Below are 27295 nucleotides of genomic sequence, written 5' to 3' on the forward strand. Positions count from 1 at the left end.
TTGCTGAAGGGAAAGTATTCATGGTCAGATTTCTAGCATCACGATCATGCCATTGATAGGTTTTATCTATTTCTTTGCTTGTATAAGCTGTTTGACACCACTGAGTCTCAATTCAGTCATCTTTATTTTTTAAATTTTTTTAAAATTTATTTATTTATTTATATATTTTTGGCTGCATTGGGTCTCTGTTGCTGTGCGCGGGCTTTCTCTAGTTGCGGTGAGCGGGGGCTACTCTTCATTGCAGTGTGCGGGCTTCTCATTGTGGCAGCTTCTCTTGTTGTGGAGCACTGGCTCTAGGCACGTGGGCTTCAGTAGTTGTGGCACGTGGGCTCAGTAATTGTGGCTCACAGGCTCTAGAGCACAGGCTCAGTAGTTGTGGCGCACAGGCTTAGTTGCTCCACGGCATGTGGGATCTTCCCGGACCAGGGCTTGAACCAATGTCCCCTGCATTGGCAGGTGGATTCCTAACCACTGCGCCACTGGAGAAGTCCCTCAACTTAGTCATCTTTAAATGGAGACAAAAATTGTAAATATCTGATGAGGTTATTGTGAAGATTAAATGAGATGAAGTGTGTACTGGGTTGAACATCACATTGTAAAGGTTTTATAAATGTCAAGTACTTAGGTTTTTTATGCTTTGTTTTAAAACAAAATTTTGGGGAGTTACTAAAACATGTGCAAAATTATAAGATTAACATAGGGTAAATGAGAAAGTCAGAGTTAGGAGGGACATTGCATCATTAAAGAGAATCATGAGGGTTTTAGCTTTCCTACATCGGATACCGACTTGGCCATTCATTCATTCATTTGCTGAATCAGCACTTAAGTTTGAGCAGCCCTTGACAATTCCCTGGCGGTCCAGTGGTTAGGACTTCGCGCTTCCACTGCTGGGGGCCCAGGTTCAATCCCTGGTCGGGGAACTAAGATCCTGCAAGCCACGAGGTGCGGCAAAAAGCAAAACAAAACAAACAAACAAAAAAAACCTTTGAGCAGCTCTCAGCATGCAGCATATACAAAGGAGTAAAAGACCTTGTTTGTGCTTCTGGCTCGGAAGACTAGCCCAGAGAGATCCAACTAAAACACAGTGTGGCAAGAACTGTGAGAGAAATGGAGGAGGGCACGTGTGCCAGGGCTTGCCTGGGGGAGTAGCCCTCCCATACCAGCTGGGTTTGCAGTTACTTCCTGGGGGGTCCTGATGACATATCTGCTTTGTGTTCATGTTTCAGCAACCACCTTGGGGCTGAATGTGACAAAGCAAGAAGATGGCCAAGATTAGCACCCAATACTCCCACCCTTCCAGGGCTCACCACCTCGCGGTAGGGACTACGGACAGAGATCTCGATCGCATTGAGAACGGCCTCAGCAGGTAGGATGGGCTTTTAACTTCATGCCTGGAACAGGTTATTTCCATACCTGATCTAGACCTGGGGGAAAGACTGCCTTAGCCTGTGGGCAAGCACAGGTCGGAGGGTGGGGTCTGTTCACAGCACTCCTTCTAACTTCATTTTCCATGTCCCTTACTCCTCACAACCCACACTGAAGTAGTTTTTATTCTCGTTTTAGAGATGTGGGAAAATGAGGCTCCAAAGGTTATATAACTTTTGTAACTTTTTTTCTAGAAGGCAAGAAAATGAAGATTCACATGCAGCAGATTAAATTCTACTGTAAAAATGTCCCCAAACTGCCACACTTTCCCTTGTATACATGAAACATTTATCGGGCTCTGTCTGTGCGCCAGCCACTGCCCTGGCCACTGGGGTGGAGTACAGATCAGGTGCACTGTCCCTCACTTCCAGGAGAAGGCCAGGACTCAGCCGTGCTCATGTACCTGGGGGGGGTGGCGTGCCTTGCCAGCAAAGCCATCGTCCCCATCAGTGACATCCCGACACAGGCAGCCACATGGAGACCTGGGACCTTGAGTTCTACTTCTAGCCCGGTTCCTGACTTACTAGTAGACCTGGGAAAACTCACCAACCCCTCCATGCCTCAGTTTCTTCAACTGCAAAATGGAGCAGCGTTGGGAACTGGGAAATGGGAGAGTATCTGTTTGGTGCAAATGGACTTACATTTTTATGTTTCTTAAATTCTCAGTGAGTTGATTGAGTTGAACAAGAAGAAGCTTTATTTCCAATATTTATGTTATTTTTGTCTCACATATATAACACTTAAAACTTTCCTCCCATGAAAACTGCATATTATCTGACGGCCAAAAGTGCAATGACAGTCCCTCAATCCTAGCATCCCTGGCACATAGGCCCTCCTCTGTCGTTTCTCCTCACTAGCTTATATATGTCACTTCCTCTCTCAGGTGCACATTTGGTTTTTCCTACGTTTAGGTGCTTTGCCGCAGCTCCTTAGCAACTCTGCTAATAAGTGATAGACAGCAATTTCCCTATCTTTGCAAACTTACGTAGTCTTTGGACCTCCACCTTCTGGGATTCAGGCAAAGGGAGGAAACCTCACAGCATGGCAACAGATATTCCTTCCAACTCTTTTAAGTTGGTGCTCGGACCCAGGAAGTGTGATAGACTCAGGGGCATCAGAATTTCTCACCCTACTCAAATTTCTCCCTCCTAACTGGCCGACTGTCAATACTTGTGTTCCACAACTGAGGACTCCTTCCTTTAGGTTAAGGCATTGGCCTTATTTAAAAGGAAGAGGAACACTGTTAGGACAGTTATCGGCTATTAAAACTTTAGCGTGCGTTAATAGTTTCTTTCCCACATCTGAGCTAATAAAACCCCCTGAAGAGGGGCTTCGAAGAGGATTGCGGTAGAGGGGGGAAGAGTCCCAAGCATGGAGCACAGCAGGAAGTCAGGCTCCCTGGGCAGCATCAGGCTCCTGGGATCTTGGGCCCAATGGGAGAAGGAAGAAGCTGTTAGGATCTAGAAGAATTTGAAGCAAATGGAACTTTTCCCCATTGCTCCCTTTTGCCTCGAGTGGGACAAAACCAGAGCATCTCGTGGAGCTTCCAGACTCCCTAGAGGCTCAGTCTGGCTCCTCCCAGTGAGACAGTCAGGAGAAGGCAGGCCTGGCGAGTGGGCTGGGGCTTCTGCCCAGAATGCCTGCTTGACCCGACACCACCATGAGCCAGCTCTGCCCGACTCGTCCTGGCTCTGCCTCAGCCGGTGGCCGACCAGCTCCGTCTGGCTTGCGGGCTGTTCAAGAGCCTCTGGCTTCCGAGAGCCTCGCTGTGGGCTCACACTGGGTCCATGCACACTCCGGGGATAGGTTGTCCACACAGCCAGCGCTCTGAAGTGATGCTCTTGGACAGTGCTCTGCCATCTTACGGGTGAGCAAATGCCCTCCCCTCCCCAACCCCCATCCCCAGGCCAGCGTGGTGACCAACAGCACAGGCTCGGGGTCAGACTGCCGGGTTTGAAAAATGGCTCTGAAAAGCTGCTCAGCAGCTCCAAGCCTCAGTTTCCTCATCTGCAAAATGGACTAGTACTGACCTCAGGGCAGAAATGAGGGTAAAACAGGGTAAAGCTTGGGGCACAGCCCCTGCCACGCAGTGAGTGCTTAATCGGTGCTCACTGCCGGTCTTGGAGATGCTGTCCCTCCTATGGGCCTTCTCTGGCGTCCCAGCTGAGGCCTTCTTCACCTCCTCTGACCTCAGGTGGCCCCAGCTGTCCCGACATCTGGAACGGGCCATTTCCTGCCTGTGCCCACATCAGGCTGTCTCAGCCTGACCACTAGCCGAGTCTCAGTGAGCTCCACTTGGGGCCGTGCCCAGCTACATACGTGGTAAAAGCTTGTTGACAGATTAGTACAGAATCCCGTGGAAACACTTGAGAGGTTTCAAAAGGAGAGAGAGGAAAAATGCTTCCTTCATGAGAAGCATTATCTCATGGAGGCAGGAGTGGGTTAACAGACAGAAGTTTCCAGAATGGCTCCTTAGCATCACCAAAGATTGAGAATAGGAGTTCAGGCTGGGGAGAGCAGCCTTGGGCCGGAAGGCTGGGTCCAGAGCCCTCCCCTGCTTCCCAGAGCAGCCCAACATCTGTCGATTCACAGACTAGTTTTCCCTGTAAGATTGATTTGAGCAAAGGACTCTGGCACATTCACATAAAAGTTTTAAAGTTTCAAATCACTATTTGCGGGGAGGAAATGGTGTTTGAACAAACTATAGATCTTTGCCTTGAAATTCCAATCCTTTTAGAAAACTTTTGGGAGAAATAATTATGAATGTGTGTCCTTAAATGTTAATCACTCTTTATCCTCAATGATATCACACAGCTGTGCTGGGAACATATGCATTGGTGCGGTCCTTTGCTGAGTGCCCCACAAAGCGGGGAGTATCTTTTCCCTGACCCCTGAGACATCCCGTCTCCCAGGTCTTTCACCAAATTAGAGACCCAGGTTTCTGTTTCTCTTTTTAAATCATTGGGCCCATTTTCCTAGTGAAGAGTCATAAGGAAGGATCAAAATGTTTCCTTTGAACAAAAAAATTAAGTTTACACCTTGAAAAGACCAGAAATAAAAATGTCTTGTGTCTGGTGATTAACTTTGTGCTCTGTGGATCTGGTGTCTTCTTCCAGTGACTTTGGGGACATAAGAGGAAACTCAGGGAGGGTAAGTGACCAGCCCACAGTGCACTTAGTTAATAGGTGCTGGGGTAGGGATTCGAACCCAGGCCTCCGGGCTCCCCACTACGCCACCTCCCCTTCACGTAGGTGTCAAAGGTCCAGGCCACTCGCAGTAGCTCTCACTGCTGCCAGCTGCAGGCCTGCTTTGAAATCTGGTGTGAGTTCTGCCCTCCTCACCCACCCACAAGCCCTGATGTCATGGGCATTGAGTCCTTTGCTACGATGCAAATAAATCTGCTCTCAGGATGTGCCGCCCCCGCCCCCCCCCCGCAATGAACAGAATCCAGACTAGGCAGAAATGCTGAGCCGCCTGCTCGGTGCCTAGAGCTCCCTGAGGAGGGAGCTGCTGGTGGGGACAGAACACCTCGTCCTGGGGGTTGCCTCTAGATCTTCCGGGCACACATTCTGTGGCAGAGCTAGAGCCCAGCTGTTAGTTGCTGCCCGCACTCCAACTCCCCACCCCCAAGCATGCCAGCTGCTAGGATCCAGGCACTGGAGAGATGGACTCACTTGTCCCCCTGCCTCCTCCTCCTTCTGTAACTGACCCGGGTGCCTTGCAACATGCATTCCCACCTTTGTAGTACGCAGAATATTAGAAGCGCAAGGGTATTGTAGCTTCCTAACTGCAGCAGGGCCTCTGGTGGGGTCTCTCATATGTATAAGGATGAGGTGTGAGTGGTCTCTTATGAGTATAGAGAATTCAGTTAGGCGATTTGGAAATAAAAAAGCCATGCCCACATTAGTGCAGCCAGGGGAATCAGAGCCATGTCTCTAGTGGCATGCCACAGGGCTCAGCTCTCAGCTGTGTCCAATTCAACTTTTGCTTTAATCAGTGCCATATATGAAAATACAGAAGGCAGATTCATGGAGTAGGTGAGAGCAGGCTTTGAAATGAGATGGAGTGGCATACAAATCTCAGCTTTGCTGCTTGGCTATGTGACCTTGGGGAAGTTACTTAACCTCTCTGAACCTCAGTTTCCTCTCTTATACAGTTTTTATGTGGATTAAGTGATAAAATGTATGTGGCTGACATACAGCAAGCAGTATACTTTGGGTATCACATCTGTGAATGAGACGGGGTTGGGAGGACCCTGCATACCAAGGGTCCCAAAACATCAAGTGGCTCAGATAAATGGGAGAGTCCAATACTTATTTCCAGCAAATCAATTGTGCATGCATAAGACAGGGCCTTCTGGCTTAGCAGCAGCACATGTTATAAGACATTGGGTTTTGCATGATGGTAGCTGGTGATGGGGAACCAAAAGCACATCTTGGGCTCCAGTAACCGCAAGGTGGTTCTCAGTCTCTGTGCCCAGTCAGGCAAGAATACAGGAACCTGCTCACTGGAGAATGACCATGACAGGGAAGAGACTTGAACCTGATGAGGAAAGGCTGGGTGAGCTGATGTGTCTAGCCTGGGAAAACGAGGCAGCACAGGTGTGAGAGCTGTCCCTTCATGGAAGGCGGTCTTTTAGAAGATGAAGTTGCCTGACTCCCTGTGGTTCCAGCAAAAAAAAAAAAAAAAAGTGTATCCTCGATATGGGGAAGCTGAGGGAGAGAAGAACCTGCTGGCAATCAGGGCTGTGCAGAGAAGACCTGGAGGAGCCATGGAATGGTAGTGAGCTCCCCATGCTGGAGACGGCAGGGAGGTTGCAGAAAGGAAGAGACAGCAGCTCGGCGGCTGAGATACGGGATTCTGACTTCGAATCGCTCACTGGGGAGAGATAAAGCCTTTACCCAGACATTAATTCTTGCTTGCGTCTTCAACCGTGTTGCCACCTTGTTAAGAAGGCCGATTAGGCTGGAATAGGTCATGTGATCGAATTAATTTGTCTTGCCTGGGCTCTTCAAGACTCTTAGAATAAAGTGCAAATCGCTGGAGGCCAATGCCTGGATGGCTTTTAATCAGGCTGATCAAACTTCAGCCCTAGGAAGTTTTAAAAGAAAGGGAAAGAAAGGAAAATTACGCCCCAGCAGAGAGGTCTTATTCCAGGAAATTCAACAAACACGAGGCTCTGCTGATGCTCAGACTGAGCTGTGGACACCTGTCCTGTGGGTGCTGTTGCTTTTCGCCCTGAGCTGCACAGGTGGGGTCCCCGCCCCCCTTCCCTCTGCATTACAGGGGACACGGGTTAGGGCTTGGCAAAAGGGCACAGCAGAAATGGATTTTCATTTGAAAGCACTACACAAATGCACGTGGAGGGCTAGGCCAATTCCTTACAATATTGCCGGACCCTCCTCTTAACCAGTGGGCTCCTGCAGTACCTACACACTACGACAGAGGGCAAGGGAAGACCTCTTGAAGGAGGTGGCACTTGATCTGACTTTAGGAGATAGGATTTCAGTATGCAGAGATGTGTGTGAACCAAAATCCTTGTTCTGGAATCCTTGCATGGAAACAGCTGCTCTGGCTCCAGATGCAGGCCCGGGACCTCCCCCCCGCCCCCAGTGCTCTAATAAGGACCATTTGCTGCTGGCTTGCCCTTTTCACCTGGGCTATGGGCAGTAGCCTCCTTGTCATAAAGGAAAGGCCACTTTCTCCTGAAAGCCAGGACCTGCTGGCTCCTGCTGGAGTAGGAACTGAAGTGGGGAGCTCTGGGCTGAGGATCTGTGACAGCAGCTTTCCTCTTTAAGCAGGGCATCTGGCCATCTCAGTCCTCAACGTGTCCAAGAGGTTGGAAATCAATGTCAAGGATGAGCTTGAAATCAATTTCGCTTGCTGCATATTTGATTTCCTAGGACCCACTTGCCATGTGAGGAGACACCGTCAGAACTGCAAGAAGGCATCGCCATGGAGACCAGCGGACTGGCTGAATCCAAGCGAAGCTCCTTCACCAGCCAGGGGCCTGCCAGGTAACCGACCGGTCTCAGCCCTCACCTTGGGAAAGGGCAGACGGAGGCAGAAAGAAGGTAGATAAGTCTCAGGAAGAAATGGTGGTTGAGGGTAGGGTTGCAGATTTGGAGAAGAAAGGGGCAGGAGAAGCGGAGTCAGAAATCTATCAGGGAGTCATTTCCTCTTGGGTCAGGTGTTCCGAGCTCAGAAAAGTCTAAGAAAAACTGCCTTTATCTGAAATTGCTCTCATAAAAAGTGATATTGAGGTACTTGCTCAATTCTGGAAGAATTCAGGGAAAAAAAGCCAACCAGAGAAGTTTCAGAAAAGAATTCAGAAGAAAGATCAGCCAGCCGTGGGAGACCGTTGGGTGGATCACAGTGGCACACAGAGGGCAATCGTGGCTCTGTCGGAAATAGCCCCTGGCAGGTCCTCACTCGTATGGGTCTAGACTTCATAGCTTACGTCCTCGCAAAAGTATTTGAAAGATTAACTAGGCTCCGAGCTCTGTCTCCCTTCTGATGACATCTGTCCTCCGGCTTCAGTAGCTGTACCACCTGTAGGAAGTCATTTCACCTTTCATGTCTCATCTAAAGATGCATCTAGTAACATGAGGGCTGCGGCAGAGCCCAGTGCTGCCTCACGACGGGCGCTCAACAAATGTTGGGCTCATTATTTCCTTCCACTGATTTTTTTTACCAAAGCCAGAGTTTCATACAGTCATGTGTTCTACAGGTTTTGCTTAAGAGTACTGCAAAAAAATTAATTTAGTTATTCTTCATGTTTTTCATTGTGGAGGATTATTTATTTCACTAGCCACTTATAGCTGGGCATTTAAGTGATTGCCAGTGTTTTTTGTCTTAACTAATAAAATGTCTTATTAATAAAAGGCCTGTTGATCGTAAGTTAGAGAACACCTTCAACTAACTAGCTCAAATGAAAAGGGTAGGGCTGGGACAGGGGCTGGTATAAGCTAAGATCCAGGCCACCTTGTGGAAACGGAGCCAGTGGGGCTCATAAGGGGCCGTGGGGAAGCAGCTGCCTTCCCTCTCTCGTTTCTCTAGCAGCATTTCATGATCTGTGTGCTTTTTTCCTGCGTGCCTCCTACGTTTCTGGCTTTCTCTGCTCACACCTCAGCAGTCACAGGCCGAAAACAGCCTTCACCATATGATCCCGAGTTGAAACACCCAACCCCATCTTGGAGTGGTTTTTAGTTCAGAGGCTTGAGTGACTCTCTGTGGGTCAGTCGTCCATCCCCGAGCCTGTTGGCTGAGGCTGGAGCTCTGGGGAGTATGACCTTGCTTCTCCCCCTCAGCAGAGGGAGGACGTGGGTGTGGGGAGTGTCAGAGCAGAGAGGTTAGGCTGGGCAGGCACCTTGCCATTCATCTGCGGCAGCCGCTGTAAGCATCTCTGTTCGTGGGATGTTCCCTCACTTCAACTTATTCCCTTAGGCTATGGTCACAAGTGTGTGATGGGGATCAAGGTACGTGACAATTCATGACTCCATGCCAGGTTGCTCAGAACTGATTTCTTGGGGACAGTGGCATGCACAGTGGGTGCCAAGTCAGGAAAGCTGAACGCCAAGAAACAGTTGAGTCTGTCTTTCCGTTCCCCCCTGGCCAAGACGGGGAAGCAAGAGGCAGGGCTGAGGGAAGCTTTTTTACAGAAAACTGAAGCTAAGATGAGCTCTGGGCGTGTGGACTGCCTGGTCTCAGGTGCTTGAGGCCCGGGTGGCGTCCGCTCCAGTAGAGAGGTCAGGGCATATTGCAAAGGAACTTCTGCACAGGGCTGGGGAGAAAATAAGAGTTTGTATGAAAAGCAACTCATAGGACAAGGGTTGGGGAAAGAACCTAGGTTGTATCTGGGTGCTTGTTCCTTTATACCTTGCTCTGAATTTTATCACTATTTGGAAATTGTATTTTTTACTGTTCCTGTGCTTACCAGTCATAACAAAGAGCTCTACATGGGGCAGGAGGAAAGATGAGCAGAAAAGCTTGCTAATGGCCCATTGGCAGGATCATGCCTTTGATGGAGTCCAGGTGTTATAGGGATAAAGCCATAATGAAGAAACGTCCCTTATGGCGGAAGCTCCGTCCCGGGTGGCAGAGGCGGAGGGAAGAAAAGGCTCTGGCGAGTGAGGGGCAGGTGGTGGCGTGCAAACCTGAGCCCGGCCCTGGGACCCACATCCTGCCGGCATCTCTACCCCTACCCCAGCCCTCTGGGAGGGGCTTGCGTCTCCTTCCGCTCCGCCCTCGCTGCGGGTCTGTGCCCTTCCAGGTTATCACGCCTCATCATCTCGCTGCGCGCCGGGGCTGCCAGGCACTTACGCCACGAGGACCAGAGGCCTGACTCTTTCCTGGAGAGTTTCCGCGGAGCCGAGCTCAAGAAGGTGTCCGGCCGCGAAGGCCGTGCCCAGTCCAACACGGGCAGCCAGGGGCCGCCAGACAGAGGGAGAAGGTAAGGGAGGCGGGGCTGCCTGCCCCAGACGGGGAGGGAAGCAGCTCCTTCCGTGCAGCGTGGATCCCCCCCCCACCCCCCGCAACGGGTGGCCGGGAGCACCAGTCCCTCAGCTGTTCCCTGAAGAAGGGGTCTGTCTTGGGGGAACACTGCATGCTCTAGAAGTCTCCACACGAGCCCAAGAAGCCCTGCGGGACCGGAAACCCTTTAACCAGAGGCCCCAGCCTCATGGGCGGCTGACCCTGTCCTCCGCGGAGCTCCCGCTAGCGCCCCCTGGAGTTGGTGCTCTCAGAATCGCACCCGGGGACGTTAGCCTCACCAGTCTCTCCGCCAAAGGACCCTCAGCCTACTCACCTTGCACTGTGACCCACCTTGCTAAAAAACTGGGGCTCTTGTACCACGAACCTCAGGGAGTACCTAGACGGTACCCACAATTTTATGGATGGGTATACGTACATTCTTCTGGGGATAAGGTCCAAAGGTTGGTTAGAACTTTCAAGGGGAACCGTCCTCGTCCCAGTTGGTTTAAGAGCCATGGGGAGCGCAGTGGGTGGGAGTAGGGTGGGGGATGGGGAGAGTGTTTGCTTTTTGGTAGGAGAAGGGTCTGCAGAACAAGGGCTCTGAGCACCGTGCACGGCCCCCTGTCGCCGGGGAGCTTGTGGCTGGCGCTGTCTGGTGCCTACAAGTAGAGAGATCTGCAGGGGCTGGACTGACATCCCCCAGTCCCCCTGCCCCCCCCCCCCCCGCACAGAGCTGCTGCTTCCCCTCCCCCTCTTCTCGTGTTCTTGAGAAGTCACCCCAGCCTCTGGTGGGCGGGGAGACCACTGGGCGACCGTGGGTTGAATCCATTGTCGCTGAACAGCAGAGGGTCTCTTTAGGACCCTTGGGGCAGTTGGGGGAGAAGAGGTAACACGTTCAGGGGAAGCAGACCTCCTCTCAGACTCACAAACAGGAGGACACTTGCTCAGAACCTGTTTTAAGGAAAAAGGAGCTTGAAAAAGAGTTTTTGGCTGAATTCTCTCGGTTATGCCAGGGTTTAGAAGACGTAAAATGTGAAAAAAGCAGCATGATTGTTGCAGAACAGACAGTCCCTATATAATTTGCTAGAGAAAATGCTGTCTGTTTTGGAGTCAAAGGAACAGAAGGGCTCGGTTGTGGGCCCCTCGAAAAGGCAAAGAAAGCCCCTGGGGAGTAAAGGCCATGAAGCCTCAGGGGAAACAGATGAATCTTTCTGGAACTTCGATTTTATTTCCAGATTTGGGGTGGGGGTTATGTTTATTACAGGTTATGCAGTGCATTGCAAAATGTACAAGATGTACAAGCGTATTTAAGATAAAATATGAGAGTTCAAAGAAATGTCTTGCCAGAGGCATTAGGAGACATGCGTTAGTCTTCTCTGCTGGGGGAAGGTGTGAGAATCTCTGGCTGAGAGGCGGAGGCTCAGGCTCCCACTTCCCATGAGCTTGGACTATAAACCCTCGGGCTCCCTGGGCTGTGGGAAGGGGACCGTGGAGGGCCTGGTTGCTGGCTGGATGTGTGCAGGGCCATCCCAGGTTCCCAGGGCCGGGCATCCCAGGCTGTGAGGGAGCACCAGGACCACGAGGCCCACATGCTGTTCGCTGCTGAGCCAGAAAGACAGGAGGGATGGCAGCTAAGGAAGAAGGGAGGGTGGAGAAGGAGGAGGAGGAGGAAAGAGTGGGGGAGGAAAGGAGGTTTGCTAGCAAGCCAGCCAGGCTGGTTCAGTTCCTTTTAGGCAAGCAAAGACCTCCTTGGCTTAATTGATCAAACTTCTTCTCCACAACTTTAGACTCATGGAGATGAACATTGGACTCTGCCCATTTCCCTATGTGACCAGATTAACGGAGGGTTCACCCCATCAGAACCAGGCCCCAACTGTGCCACCAATGCCTGGTCACTTGCTGGAAGGTTCAGAGTGGGCAGGTGAATGCAAAGGTGCAGAATGGGAGCAGATCAATCAGGGAGGCTTCCTGGGGGAAGAAGACTTTGAATTTTCAAGGCCAAGTCCCAACAGCAAAGCAAAGTTTATGCAGAGATGGGTCTTAGTTCTCCTGTAGGTTTGGCCCGATGAGATTATGGCAGATTATGGTGCAGCTCACGGGCAGCTGCACCCCAGAGAGCTAAACTTTCCTCCATAATCTCACAGTTTTGGTTCTCCAGGGGATTTTTAGATGACCCGAACCAATCCTGAAACAAGCAGTTAGAGCCACATCCTGGATGGGGAGAGGGAGGCTTGGGAGGGATAAGCAGAAGTACCAAAAAGGCATCTGGCTGGATGTTCAACATCATAGAACAGGTGCCCGGAGAGTCAGCCTGGAGTGTCACCAGCGCCTGGCTCTGGGCCCCGGGGTCCCCTGTCCTGTGAATGGTCTGCAGTCACCACAGACAGGCAAGCTGCCCTCTAGCCCTGTGAGGCCAGGCTGGCTTTCTAAAACCAGCTGTCAAAGACGCGAACTGGCAGGTGAGCTCAGGGAGATCACGACTTTTCCTAAAGAACACCACCAAGTACTGCCCAATCCAGCCTTCAGTAAACGTGCTGGGTTGTGAAACCAGCACCCACCTTCTACCAGATTCCCACATAGATCCGGGGTGGCGGGCCCTGAAGTTCTAAGATGAACGTGGGGCAGGGGAAGAGGGAGGATGGGCTGAAACCTGGGGCAGCTCTGCCCAGAGTCCATTTTTTGCCCTGAGAACTGGAAGCGGCCCCTGTGATGGGGTTTCCGAGGGAAGGGCCCCGTGACAGCCACGTCTCTGCAGAGGGGGCAGCAAGTTGCTGCTGCTGCTAACTATGTCCATTCTGGTCCAAGGAGCTTGGCCTGTTCACCCAGGAGCACCCGAGGGCAGGCGCCACGCCGGGTGGTCTCTGTGCCCCCCCATAGCACCTGGCCCACTGCCTGGCACATGCTAAAACTGGAGGACATTGAGAGGAATCGAGACTAGGATGCTGGATGGGATTCAAAGAGTTAATCCTCACTTATTCAGAAGCCTCAGTTTACCCAAGTGTTCATCCTCTCCCCTTCACCAACACTAACTAGTCACAAAAAAATGTCTGTCCCTGACAATAACAATTCCCTCTGTTCAAGCTGTGTGGAAAGGCCCGTGAGACAGGGGATGGGAGTCCCAGAATAACCGCCTGGGGGCAGGGGGTCCCCAGCAATTGGACTTGAGTTCAGATTCCCATGCTGTGCTCTCTTTACCTCCCCGTAGTGACTGGCCCCTGGCCAGAAGCAACACCAATGCCTGCAACAACTCAGAGAAAGAGTGAGTACCTCTGCTCCCTCCCGCTCCCTGCGGCCAACCGCCTCCCTGTAGACACCCCAGCTTTGTACTGCTACTTCCCCCAAACCCCACCAGACCATTCTAGAATCCTGCTCCTTCCATTGGAAACCCATCCCCGTGGACAAATGGGGAGAGGGACCTGGTCTGTGTGACTTCTTTGGGCAGGTCATTTTATCTCTGTGTCTCTCATTGTTCTTATCTAGAAAGCGAAGGGGTTGGATCGGTAAACATTTTCAGTGCTAACACCTCTGTTGCTATGTATCTGAATATGCAAAGCTGGAGTCCCTTTACAGAGCAGTGGATAATCTCCTTCATGATGGGAATGCACTTTCCATTCTACATCCTCAAGCTCCTGTGTGCCAGTGAAGTGCCCTTGTCTTAAGGCCAATTCAGGCCAATGTGGAGGGCATGATCAGGACAGTGGAAAGAGGAAATTTAAATAGTTCCGGAGATTAGCCTCTTGAAACCGTGACCCACTGTAATTCCTTCCTACCATCCGATGCTGAGCTGGCAGAGCAGTTTGATGTGTGATTCTGGCAACATCACCCAAGAGCCCAAGCAGACAGTGTGCGTATGTGTGTGACCATATTTGTGTGTGAACACGTGTGCGTGTGTGCCCCGTTCTCCAGCCTTCCTTTTTGGAACACTGTGGGGGTAGGTAGCGGAGGGGGGCCTCAGTTGGAGCTTAGGGGAAAACCATCAATATCAGCCAAGAAATTCCAATTGACTGAGAACTGTGCCGAGGCTTTTTCTTGTTATTTCCCATTGTTCTTCTGATAGAACTTCTTTCCATTTCCCTCCGTGAACCTTAGTTGCATTTTGGGGCTTTTTTGTTTGTTTTTTAAGTGTATTTTTTTAATTGAAGTGAGGTTACAATGTTGTGTTAGTTTCTGGAATACAGTAAAGTGATTCAATTATACATACATATATTCTTTTTCAGATTCTTTTCCATTATGGTTTATCACAGGATATTGAATATAGTTCCCTGTGCTGTACAGTAGGACCTTGTTGTTTATCCATCCTATATATAATAGTTTGCATCTGCTAATCCCAAACTCCCAGTTGATCCCTCCCCCATCTTCTCCCCCTTAGTTGCATTTTGTTTACATAAATTGGGACATCAAATCCAGAGACCCAAATGCCAACAGTCAAGAAAAATGAAATGATTTAATCTGCAAAATGACAGCTACTGTGATATGTGTTTGTTGCCCTTGGAAACCTGGTGTTGAGTCCCACAGTCAGGCAAAGGCTCAGGGCACCAGAAACCATGGGTAGAGGTCTTGTGGGTGGGTCTCCAGGCTTCTCCATCCTGGGGCTGGGATGTGGGCAAGGATGGTGTGGATACCGTCAGCTACATCAGGCTCTTATAAATCTTTTCAGATGGGCTCGTATCGTGGGTCCACACTGCAGCCAAGGACTGAGGGACAAAATTGGGGGCTGCCCCCAAATGGAGCCACCTGGGTACAAAGATACAGAAGTAATTCTTATGGACACCTTCCCCCATTCTTCCACCACATTTCTAGCATTTTCACTTAGTCCCATGGGTTCTGAAAATTTCTTTCTCCCAATCGATCTGTTCTCAGCCAAAACCAGCCTCGTTTTGTAGCTCTGTGTAGGTCCCCTGGGACAGTGCTGGGTGGATTCCGGGACACAGCTGGATGGCACGGGGTCTTCCCTAGGCCCTCAGCAGGTTGGTAGCCAGAGGAAAGTCCAAGGCTTGTAACTTGGGGCCACAAATCCTGAACAAGGGTGGCAGAGCCTGGTGTAATTAAACTCCCAGCAGGGCTGTGTGCCCAATAAGCTTGTGGGCAGCGCCCTCTGCTGGTGTCTTGACATTAAGACGTCAGCTGCAGAAAGACCAGTAGATTCAAGAGAACAGAGGATGGGTGAGTGTCCTTGCTCCTCTCATTTAAAGATTCTAACAACTTTTGTTCTTTGTTTATTAATATACTCATTGTCAAAAACTTATAAAACACAGAAAAGCACCCACAAGCATACACCCATAAAAAAGTACACTTTATGTTAGCAGTTCAACCCCATTATCGGAGACAACCCCTCTTCACATGTTGGCAAATATCCCTCCAAGTTTTCTCTAGGCATATATATTGAATAGATAGATAGATACATACATAGATACACAGATACATAGACAGATGCAATATGTTTAATGTATGTACTGGTTAAGAGCATTTGCATCCCAACTCAACCACCTAAGAGCTTTGTGACCTTGAGCAAGTTACCTGACCTCTCTGTGCATCCCATTCCCGACTTGTGAAATAGGGATTGTAATTGGTGTCTTACAGAGTTGTGTTAAGACTAACTGTTCTAATACATGTGAAGTGCTTACAACAGTGCCTGGTACGTAGTAAATGATCAATCAATATTGACTAGTGTGGGAAGCAGAGTAATTTCACTACCACAACCTCACCAAAAATGTTTCCATCCTAATCCCTGGAACCTGTGAGTAGATGATTTTACATGACAAAGAAGACTTTGCAAATGTGATTGAGTTTAAGGACCTGCAGATGGAGAGATTATCCTGGATTATCCAGGTGGGCCCAATGTAATCACATGAGTTCTTAAAAGCAGAAGCAGGAGGTAGGAGAGTGAGTCAGAGATATGAGACGGAAGGAGGAGAGATTCGTAGTGTGAGTGGGACCATCCTGTCATTGCTGGCTTTGAAGATGGAGGAAGCGGGGAGGGAGGCATGAGCCACGGATGCAGCAGCCTCCAAAAGCCAGGGATAGCCCTCCGTCTACAGCCAGCAGGAAAACAGGGACCTTGGTCCTGAGCTTCAAGGAACTGAATTCGGCCTGCAATCCCAGTGAGCAGGAAGCAGATTCTCCCCAGAGCCTCCAAAAAGGAACACAGCCTGAGGGCACCTTGATTTTCATCCAGTCAGATTATACGACTTCTTCCAATCTCCAGAACTGTAAGAGAATAAATTTGGGTTGTTCCAAGATACTACACTTGTGGTAATTTGTTATGGCAACAGTAGAAAACCAATAACACAGCTTTCGATCGCAGAAGTGGAGTGCTGCTGTAACAAATACCTAAAATGTGGAAGTGGCTTCGGAATTGACCCTAGGCAGGATCTAGAAGAATTTTAAGGAGCGTGTTTTTTTTAAAAAAGTCTAGATTACTTTGAACAGGTTGTTAAAAGAAATATGAATGTTAAAGACTCTACCAGTAGCACAGGGAGATCAGCTCGATGCTTTGTGACGGCCTAGAGGGGTGGAATAGGGAGGGTGGGAGGGAGGCTCAAGAGGGAGGGGATATGCGGATATATGTATACATGTAGCTGATTCACTTTGTTGTACAGCAGAAACTAACACAACATTGTAAAGCAATTATACTCCAATAAAGATATAAAAAAATGGGGAACAATCATCAGAAAAAAAAAACTACCAGTGAGGGTTCAGAAGGAAAAATGGGGAGCATTACAGAGAAAAACCTAAGTTGCCTACATACTTAATACCTAAATGATCGAAACAGACTATTTGTAGACGTCTGGACTTTAGGGGTGCTGCTGGTGAGGGCTCATAAGGAAGTGAGGGGCAGGCTATTAGAACCTGAAGGAAAGGGGATTCTTGTTGTTCAGTGGCAAAAAGCTTAGCGGGATTATGTCCCACAAGTATGGGGGAAGCAGAATTCATATGCAATGAGCTTGAATATTTAGCTGAGGACATTTCTAAGCAAAGGTATTGAGGGTGCGGCCTGGTTTATTCTTGCTGTTTATGGTAAAACTTAAGAAAGAGACTGAGGGAAGAACTGATAAATGAAAAGGAAACAAGACTTGATGATTTGGGAAGTTCTCAGCCTGCTTAAATGGCAAAAGATGATAAGTTTTAAAAACTCACTGTCAGGAAAGCATGCCTTCAGGAAAAAGCTGAGGATGCGGCTGAACTTTTGCTAATAACTCAGAGATCAAAAGTTCTGAGTATTCAGTCGCATAAAAAACCCTCTGAAGAGACCGAGGGTGTGAACCATGGCTCATCTCAACAGAAGCCAAAAATAGAGAAGAGATTTCTCAGAAAGCTCTGTGGATGAGCCTCTGTCTAGTGGAGTGGATCCCTCTGGTATACATGACCCATTAAGTTCTAGAAGATTTTATGGCAGCAGAAACGCTGCCAGCTTGGACCTGAAGGATAGAAACAGTACAAAATGAAGGAAAACTGTTAGACCTCTAAATTCTAGATGCAGGAAGCAGGCTGATAAAAAACTACTCAGCTACAAACAGGTGCTACCTTTCATGAAAAAGGAAGGATGACTGAGGGCGGAGCCATGAGCTATAGAGGTTTATTCTCAGGCCTTGAAACATGCTGGCCGATGGCCCTGCTGGATTTCGAAATCACTTGGAACCACTGACTCCTTTTGTCCTCCCATCTTCTCCCTTGTTGAACTAGAATATCTACATCTGGTGTCCTATGCCTGCTCCTGCATTGTGTTTATGGAGATGATTCGTTTCTTTAGTTCCACAGGTAGGGAGGACTCGTGTCTCAAATGATTCACACTGAGTCCACACACACCTGATTTAGATGATGAGATTTGGGACTTCTGAACTGATGAGACTTAGATGATAATTTTGGACTCTGAGTTGATGCTCTAATGGGATGAGGCTGGGGGACCTTGGAATGGGGGTGAAGTCATTTTGCACATGGGATGCAAGGAAATCTTTGAGGGGCAGTGAAGACTGTAGTAGGTAGCCCGGAGGTGCCCATGTGCTAATCCCCACATCCTGTGACTATGCTACCCTACACGGCAAAAGGGACTTTGCAGATGTGATGAAGTTTAAGGACCTTGAGATGGGGAGATTATCCTGGCTTATCAAGGTGGACCCAGTCGAATCACATGCATCCTTAAAAGTGGAGAACCTTTTCCAGCTGCAGAGAGATGGCATCTTGAGAAGGACTCAACCCGCTGTTGCTGGCTTTGAAGATGGAGGAAGGGCGCCATGAACCAAGGATGCAGCAGCCCCTAAAAGCTGGGAATGTCCTCAGCTTGCAGCCAGCAAGAAAATGAAGATATTGGTCCTATAATTGCAAAGAACTGAATTCTGCAAACAATCCAAGTGAGCAGGAAACAGATTCTTCCCTAGCGTCTTCAGAAAGTATTACAGCCCTGCCGACACCTTGACTTCTAAGAGACCCCAGACCTCTGACCTACAGATCTGCAAGATCATACATTTGGGCTGTTTTAAGCCACTAAGTCTGTGGTAATTTGTTCTGGCAGCAATAGAAAACTAGTACAGCTATTATTAGAAAATCTTTTGTAGTCTACTTTTTAACTTAGCAAAATCTGAGGAACATTTTCCCCTGTCACTGAATATTCTTCCACAACCTCGTTGTGAGTGGCCTCATAGAATTCTGTGGTTGATGAAGAATTTCCTCTGTTGTATGATTAGATTGTTTATGCTGTGGCTATTAGAAATAATGGTGGTGATGATTCTTCTGTATGCATGTTTGCACACATCTTTGATTATTTCCTGGGGAAGTGCTGTGTAAAGTGCATTGGTCCTTTTCAACGAGTGTTTAATTAGCAGACACTTATTTCTCAGCCCTTCCTTCCTCCAGGGGAAGGAACAGGGGAATCAGAAGGGCCTGCGGGTGATTCCGGGGGTGCCCTGAGGCAGGCAGGGTCTTTTACCCTCCACTTTTGTTTCCTCGGCTGTTCAGTGGGCAAAATGCATGCCTTGCAGAACTACTCTAACCGTTAACAGGTAACCCTTGTAACTGTCCAGCCCATAAAAGACATGCACTAAAGAAGGGGAAGCAGAGTAAAGCTGTGTGTTGAGGAAACATCTGCCCTTACAGGCCCTTCCTGCTGATGCAGACAGGAGGGCGAGGCCCCACCTGCAACGCCACATCCAGCAAAGTCTGGAAGCGTCTGAGCGTGGCTGCATTTGCCTCAGACGACTTGAAGACTTGCTGCTGCACAGCACACCTGTGCCTGCCTAAGGGTCTCGCTTCCTTTCTGTCCCCTGGCTTTCCCATCGAGGGCCAGGTTTTCATGTGACCCCAGAACAACGGAAAGGCTGCCCCCTTTCCTCAGAACAAAGAGTGTTCCATGTGATTCCCAAAACTCTGAGTGACTTTTCCACCCTAAAGGTGTGGATTTGGGTTTATTTCCCATTACCTCAAAAGTTTCCAGTCTCAAGCTGCTTGTGATTTTCTAGGGACTCACGGAAATAGGTCAGAAATTGTAGAATATTAGACTGAACCATTGTGTACATTTCAATGTATACAATGGATACTTCAGTGGAGGTGGTACCCTCACCCTTCAGGAATAATAATAATGATATTATTCATGAAATCGACAACCTCATTTCATCCCAGTGTGCTGGAAAGGTTGGTTTCCTGCACCACGCCCTCTCCCCCGTGTCACTGTGGCCTACCCTCTCCCCGTGGTAATGACCTTGGTATATGAAAATTGCTAAATGTCACCCAGTGTCATCCAATGACAAGGCAAAAAAGGAGAAAGAAAAAAAGGAAGAGAAAAAGGAAAACCCAAAAAAGGAGGAGTAAGTACTGAGAGAAACTGCCCCCAAAGAGGGGGTTCCATGGTCACAGCAGGCCTGGTTCCACACCACCCGGCCCTGACCCTGGGGAGGAGAGAGATGCCGTCAGGCCTTAGGGTCAGCCCTGGAGAGAGGGCTGCTTAGGGCTACAGAAAAGGAGTTGGTCTCAGGCAGGGATCAGGCCTGCTGAGATCATGTGAGGGTCTCGTTCTGCAGGGAAAGTCGGGGAACCCAAAGGGGGGCTTGTAGGTAGGCAGGTTTGTCTGCAGCCTCAGGTGAGCAGTTCGGGGGTTCCCTGGGAGCTTGCTCCGGTGCCCTCCCCTTGGGCATTCTGTTTGCCCACAAGGTGGCCGTCCACACAGTGGGGTATGTGGAGCCATTTTCCTGGACACTAGAAAACACTATATTCACAAACTTTAATCCAGACCCAGTGGCAATGAGTGTTGGGAACGTCCAAAGCCCTGTCAATCAGCAGCTGATCTTGGACTTGCTGAGTTGAGGTGAAAGCAGAAAGGCAACTCAGGGTCTCCTCCAGGGCGCGGGAGCAGCTCTGCAGGCCTAGGCGGGCATGGGGGGCAGATGGGGTGGGGGAGGAGACGCATGGGCCCGAAGAAAGATCTCTAGTACCGCCTATAAATTCCAATCCTCCGAAAATCCTGAAAATAAACACCGAAAGCACCCTAAGCTATTTCTTGCATTCAATGTTGGCTGATACAACCTCGATGATTCCCAAGTTGGTGGTTTTTGGTGGAGAGGCAGGAAATGTCTTTAGAACATCTGCACAATTGCAGTTAGTGAGGTGGAGAGAGCACATTCCCAAGGGAGAGCTCCGGGCTCCCAAGCTCCCAAGTTCAGTCCAGAGAGGCGCTGTCTCAGAACCACCCAGGGCAGTGGTTAAATGCACATTTCCAGGCCCCAGTCCTGGAGGGGTCTGGCTGGGCCTGGGGGTCGGCATTTTCACAGAGCTCCCTGAGATGGTTCCAACATCACCGTGCTCCCTTTTCCTCCTCGGCATCCTGAAGGGTATGGATGATACCCCAGGACATGGGAATGTCATCACTGTGGTTTTGTAGTCACCAGTGGCTTCCCGAGGTGCTGAGCTGGGAGAGAAGGCCTTTGGAGTCTGCCCTGCTCCCAGCCTGGGTGGGGGCACCCATACAGGGACACCCATGTGACCCCCTGGGACTGACAGCACCCTATCTGGGAAGCCATCTCTAGCTGCAGCCCGCAGTTGCCCTGGGGTCTCTAAGCTAGGCCAGGTCTCTAAGCCTTTCCAAAGCTGTGGTCTTCCAACGCACCGTGCTGCTTGTATGTCGGTGTTTCCAGAAAGAAGAAGGACACCATTGTGGTGGACCCCTCCAACAACATGTACTATCACTGGCTGACCGTCATCGCTGTGCCCATCTTCTACAACTGGTGTCTGCTCGTTTGCAGGTAGGGGCGTGGGGCGGGGCCTCAACACAGAGCTCTGAGTCCCTGGCAGCCACCATCCAGCTGCATGTGCCTCAGTTCCTCCTGGGTTCCCTGAAGCACTGGTGGAGGCCTGGCTTTGAGATCAAAACCATGGTCCTGGCACCTTGGAGCCTCCTTAGTGGGGTCGCAGGAGGAAGATGCAAGGGCGAGCTGTTGCTCTTCTGAGGGGAAGTGGGAGGGGCTGGGTCACTCCTGAGCTGACCTGCAGGACAGGGATGCAGGCGCCCAGCGGCGTTCTCAGGCTGTCGGCTGTGGGCTTTGGGTTTTCTGAGCTGGTTGGGGTGCAGGGTGAGCTGCTGCTCTTGTGAGGGCAGCCGGGGCCTCGGGGTGCTCCCAAACTGCTAATTTGTGGGGGTAGATGTGGCTTGTTCTGTTGTTGATCTCCCAGAAGTTGTTATATCTTTGTTGGCATTTAAAGGCCCCAGAAAGGGCAAGTTCTCAGCCCCTTCATCTGAGGCCTGGATAAACTGCCCCCCAGCCGGGGGAGGGGAGCAGTCTTGTCGCTACTGCTGCGAGGCAACAGGGCCCACTCTTTGGGGTCAATCCCAGCTCTTCTTAGGAGCTCGGTGACCTTGAGACAGAAAAGCTTCTGAGAGCCTGGGTCCCCTCATCGGGGCTGGGATGCTGATGCCGGGGTGCAACCCTGTGGGCTGGGCTGTTAGCGGGATGAGCTGACCCCGGGTTTGTAGCACAGAGCTGCTGCCCGCCTTGGTCCCTCCCCCCTACACACCTGCCCCTTCTCACACTTGTTTAGGGCCTGTTTTGATGAGCTTCAGTCTGGGTACCTGATGCTTTGGCTGGTCCTGGACTACTCAGCCGACTTCTTCTATGGCTTCGATGTGCTGGTCCGAGCCCGGACAGGTGAGTGGGCCCAGGGCCGCAGACCCCACAGCGTGATTCGGGGGCCACCTGGGGGCCACAGGGCAGGTTCAGGGAGATCCAGAGTGGTAGTAGCCCTTGGAGTTCCTCTTCTTAGACAGTCAGAGGAGCCCGGGCATGTTGCCCCATGGCTTTTAGAGGAGGTGTAATATACTAAAAGTATATTCGTTTCAGAACTAAAATCTAAAACAGGGCCTAGGGGGAATATGACTTCCTTCAGATTAAGACAGGCTGGGACCTGGGACCCTCTACCAGAGTGCTTGCACTTGCCGCTAGACAAACGTCTCCTCTAGCAACAGGACACAAAGAATCTGTAAAGGACTAAAAATAACTACATGCATGTGCAGACCACCTAAGCCACACCTCCAGCCCAACCCACCAATCCACCCCCATATCCTTTAAGGGACAAGCTCGCCCCCGCCCCTCAGGGAGCGAGCAAGGCCACCTGTTACTGTTTTCGCTCCCTTGTGCTGCAGCATGAGTCCCAATAAAGGCCTGAATTCCTCATCTGGACTCTTATCAATTTCTACTGATTAAAGAGTCCAAGGACCCCAGTCGGTAACAAGATCACCTCTAGTTGTGAGTGGGGGCTAAAGCCCCACCCATGCCTCAGTCTCCAAGCTGTGCCTCCTTGGGTCTCCTTTTTCTGATTTGCACAAAGGCATCACATAAGCTGGTGGAGGCCCTGCTTGTCATTTCCAAGATTTTTAAACTAAAAACTGTGCCATGGTTGTGGATATAAAAACCAGTAGATCACAGCAAAACCTCAGGGTGGCTTCATGGTGTACAAAGCATTCCAAGCACGTCTTGTTTTCTCATGAGAACTGCTGCAGAAGACAAGAAGTGTGGGCATGATTATCTCCATCTTACTGCTTTAGAAACTGGGGCCCAGAGATGCTGAGTGGCCAGCCCAAAGGCCACAGTCACCACCCAGCAGGCCAGATGGGTGCCCCCCCACCCCCGCTCCAGAATTAGTGCCCTGCATCATAACTTAGAAGATCTCAAGAACACAGCTTGAGGCTTGCCTGGGTGACTTGGCCAGTCCTGGTGGCCTGCCACTCCATGGTTACATGAGCCTGTGGAGATGCAAGAGCCCCATGGGTGGCCGACTCGTTGCGGGGACTCCCTGCTTCAATCAGGCTTCAGTGGGACAGGCAGCTCTCACCCAGACATCGACCCCACCCCTTTTTGTGTTGGTACTGTCCTTGGCAATCTAAGATTCAGCAGAAGGCTGGGAGAGAGAGGAGAACAGGTGGGCACAGACACCAAGAGGCCATGGATCATACTCCAGGAGAAAAAATCGTCAGAATTGAGACAAGATTATTAAGGAGGTGTTGAGGAGTCCCAAGGCACACGAGTGCAATGTAATGATCTAGGCACTCAATAAACACAAGTGTAACCAAACAAATAGGGGACGGGGAGCTGGGAAGCCAGGTGTCCCTAACATGTGACAACAAACTTGTTGTTTACTTTTCACAGAGGGGGCAATCCTACCTCTGTCTAGCCCTCGAAGTGTGGCCCTGGACCAGCAGCGTCACCTGAAAGTTGTTAGAGGTGCCCCAGACCTATGGGACCAAACTCTGGGGACAGGTCCAGCTCTGTGACTTACAGAGCCCTTGGTGTGGTGCTGTAGCTCACTCAAATCTAAAATGCACTTGTTACATTAGTCTCTCTACTCTTGTGCATGTTTGAAAATGAAAGAAAGAAAGGAAGAAAGAGGGAGGGAGGAAAAGGAAGGGAGAGAGGGACGAAGGGAGACGGCAGGTCATGGCCTATTTGGTGGATTTCACCAAATAATAACACCTCACGACTCCCAAGGTACAGCCCATCTCCAGCCCAGGGTGGGTCCCAGGCTTCATGTGTTTTCAGAGCCCCCTGGGTGACAGTAATGTGCAACCAGGAAGGAGAACCACTGTGCTCCTGGGCAAGGTTTTAAAAAGATAGGTTGCGGGACTTCCCTGGTGGCACAGTGGTTAAGAATCCGCCTGCCAATGCAGGGGACACGGGTTCGAGCCCTGGTCCGGGAAGATCCCACATGCCACAGAGCAACTAAGCCCATGCACCGCAACAACTGAGCCTGTGAGCCAAAACTACTGAGCCTGCGTGCTGCAACTACTGAAGTCTGCTTGCCTAGAGCCCGTGCTCCACAAGAAGAGAAGCCACTGCAATGAGAAGCCCGCGCACCGCAACAAAAAGACCCAATGCAACCATAAATAAATAAATAAATAGAGTTTAAAAAATATATATATATATAAATAAAAAATAAAAAGACGGGTCATGCCCCATCAGTGACTGGTAAAGTCAGTTTGCTAGGCCATGACCAGTGTTTTCAATTTTCTTTTCATAAATTTATTTATTTTATTTATTTATTTTTGGCTGCGTTCAGTCTTCATTGCTACGCGCAGGCTTTGTCTAGTTGCATCGAGCGGGGGCTACTCTTTGTTGCGGTGTGTGGGCTTCTCATTGCAGTGGCTTCTCACGTTGTGGAGCATGGGCTCTAGGCGTGCAGGCTTCAGTAGTTGTGGCACACGGGCTCAGTAGTTGCGGCTCACAGGCTCTAGGGCGCACAGGCTTAGTTGCTCCGCAGCATATGGGATCTTTCCAGACCAGGGCTCGAACTCGTGTCCCTTGCATTGACAGGCAGATTCTTAACAACTGCACCACCAGGGAAGCCCTCAAATTTTTTATTGTTAATATTTTCAAACATATACAAAACTGAGACAGTAGTATTATGAATCCCCACATACCCTTACCCAGCTCCAAATGTTATCAACATTTTGCTCATCTTTTTTCATTTATCCTCCCACTCCCTGTTCTTGGATGGAGTTTTTTAAGGCAAATCTCAGACAGTAACCATGTTAGCATGCAACCTTAACTAGGGGCCCATTTTTTAAGTATAACTTCCATTTATCTCTGAAAATTTAATAAGCATTCCTCACTACCATCAAATACCCAATCCACATTCAAATCTACCTAACTGATCTATGTTTTTAATTGAATAAAATAGATTAGATCGTTGAATAGAAAATACCAGAGTGCATTTCCTGTAGTAATGGTATGTGTGGTTTGTGGAAATTGTTCCTTTTATATATGTATAACCACGTTTTGTGTGGTCTTGAGGTGAGATACCTTTCTGCGGGCCATGGTCATAAAAAGGCCTCTTTGTTGCCCACGTGATCTATCTTCTTCATCAGGCTTCCTGGAGCAAGGCTTGATGGTCACGGATGCCAACCGGCTGTGGAAGCACTACACAAAGACCTTGCACTTCAAGCTGGACATGTTGTCCCTGGTCCCCACGGACCTGGCTTATTTTAAGCTGGGCATGAACTACCCAGAACTGAGGTTCAACCGCCTACTGAAGTTGACCCGGCTCTTCGAATTCTTTGACCGCACAGAGACGAGGACCAACTACCCCAACATGTTCAGGATTGGGAACTTGGTCTTGTACATCCTCATCATCATCCACTGGAATGCCTGCATCTACTTTGCCATTTCCAAGTTCATTGGTTTCGGGACCGACTCCTGGGTCTACCCAAACATCTCAAACCCAGAGTATGGGCGCCTCTCCAGGAAGTACATTTACAGTCTCTACTGGTCTACCTTGACCCTGACCACCGTCGGCGAGACCCCACCCCCCGTGAAAGATGAGGAGTATCTTTTTGTGGTCCTCGACTTCCTGGTGGGTGTCCTGATTTTTGCCACCATTGTGGGCAATGTGGGCTCCATGATCTCGCACATGAACTCTTCGCGGACTGAGTTCCAGGCCAAGAGCGACTCCATCAAGCAGTACATGCAATTCCGCAAGGTGACCAAGGACTTGGAGACACGGGTGATCCGGTGGTTCGACTACCTGTGGGCCAACAAGAAGACGGTGGATGAGAAGGAGGTGCTCAAGAGCCTCCCCGCCAAGCTGAGGGCCGAGATCGCCATCAATGTGCACCTGGACACTCTGAGGAAGGTCCACATCTTCCAGCACTGCGAGGTGGGGCTGCTGGTGGAGCTGGTGCTAAAGCTGCGGCCTGCGGTGTTCAGCCCCGGGGATTATATCTGCAAGAAGGGGGACATAGGGAGGGAGATGTACATCATCAAGGAGGGCAAGCTGGCTGTGGTGGCCGAGGATGGGATCACCCAGTTCGTGGTCCTCAGCGATGGGAGTTACTTTGGGGAGATCAGCATCTTGAACATCAAGGGGAGCAAGTCAGGGAACCGCAGGACGGCCAACATCAGAAGCATCGGTTACTCGGACCTGTTCTGCCTCTCCAAGGACGATCTGATGGAGGCTCTCACCGAATACCCTGAGGCCAAGAAGGCGCTGGAGGAGAAGGGGCGGCAGATCCTGATGAAGGACAACCTGATCGACGAGGAACTGGCCAAGGCCGGGGCGGACCCCCAGGACATCGAGGAGAAAGTGGAGCACCTGGAGTCCTCCCTGGACACCCTGCAGACCAGGTTTGCACGGCTCCTGGCTGAGTACAGTGCCACCCAGATGAAAGTGAAACAGCGGCTCAGCCAGCTGGAAAACCAGGTAAAGATCGGCCTCCCGCCTGACGGGATGCTCCACAAACAGAGGCCAAACAACAGTGAAGAGGCAGATGTCTGTCTCCCGCTTCCCAGAGCCAGCTGTCAGTGTGATGCTACACGGCGCGGGACTTGGCCAGGGTTGAATTCCAGCTTTCCTTACCCTTTGCGAGCTGCATGGCCTCAGTTTCCTCATCTAGAAAATGGGACTCTTTACATCTGCCCCAGTTAAGTGGCAGGTTGCTGTGAGCTCCACAAGAAACACTGCATGCAGCAGGGCTTTGTAAAGTGTGAGGTGTCCCCTGATCAAGAGTATGAAAGTGTGAGCACAAAACTCTTAATTTTTATCCACGGGGAATTTTTAGACTTTTGAACTTCATTTTTTTTTTTTTTTTATAAGTGGAAGATTGTTTAGTCACCCACCCGCTCCTGCCCCTCACTTCACCCCCTTCTGCTGAGGGAGATGTAACAGAATCTGAAGTACATGTGGTAACTCAAATTCGATACACGAGACAGTTTGGGGCTTGTTTCTGACTCTGCTATATCCTCGTGTTCTCTTTGGGACCCTAGAAACCCTGACCATTGGTGCTGCAACAAGCACAAGGGATAAAGCCAGGTCGCACCAGTTGAGGTCACTTCGAGTCTGAGAAACAAATCCAGGCTCCCTGCCATCCAGCTGCTGTGAAACCGGAATCTGTTTCATAGAAAAGAGCATCTCCGTTAGGGAAAGAGGC

At 50.0% G+C, this 27295-nt stretch overlaps 1 protein-coding gene across 1 annotated transcript; it reads left to right on the plus strand.

Annotated features, from left to right (window-relative positions):
* The first annotated feature begins 1262 nt into the window (after positions 1-1262).
* Positions 1263-26627, plus strand: CNGA3 (cyclic nucleotide gated channel subunit alpha 3). The gene is given in 9 exon segments (XM_068564697.1): positions 1263-1366; positions 7329-7442; positions 9698-9877; positions 13103-13155; positions 19631-19694; positions 21018-21125; positions 21919-22025; positions 25238-26590; positions 26593-26627. Coding segments are annotated over 9 exon segments (2118 nt in total).
* The last annotated feature ends 668 nt before the right edge of the window (positions 26628-27295 follow it).

This window comes from Eschrichtius robustus, chromosome 15 (genome assembly GCF_028021215.1).
Source record: "Eschrichtius robustus isolate mEscRob2 chromosome 15, mEscRob2.pri, whole genome shotgun sequence".
NCBI classification, from domain to species: domain Eukaryota; kingdom Metazoa; phylum Chordata; class Mammalia; order Artiodactyla; family Eschrichtiidae; genus Eschrichtius; species Eschrichtius robustus.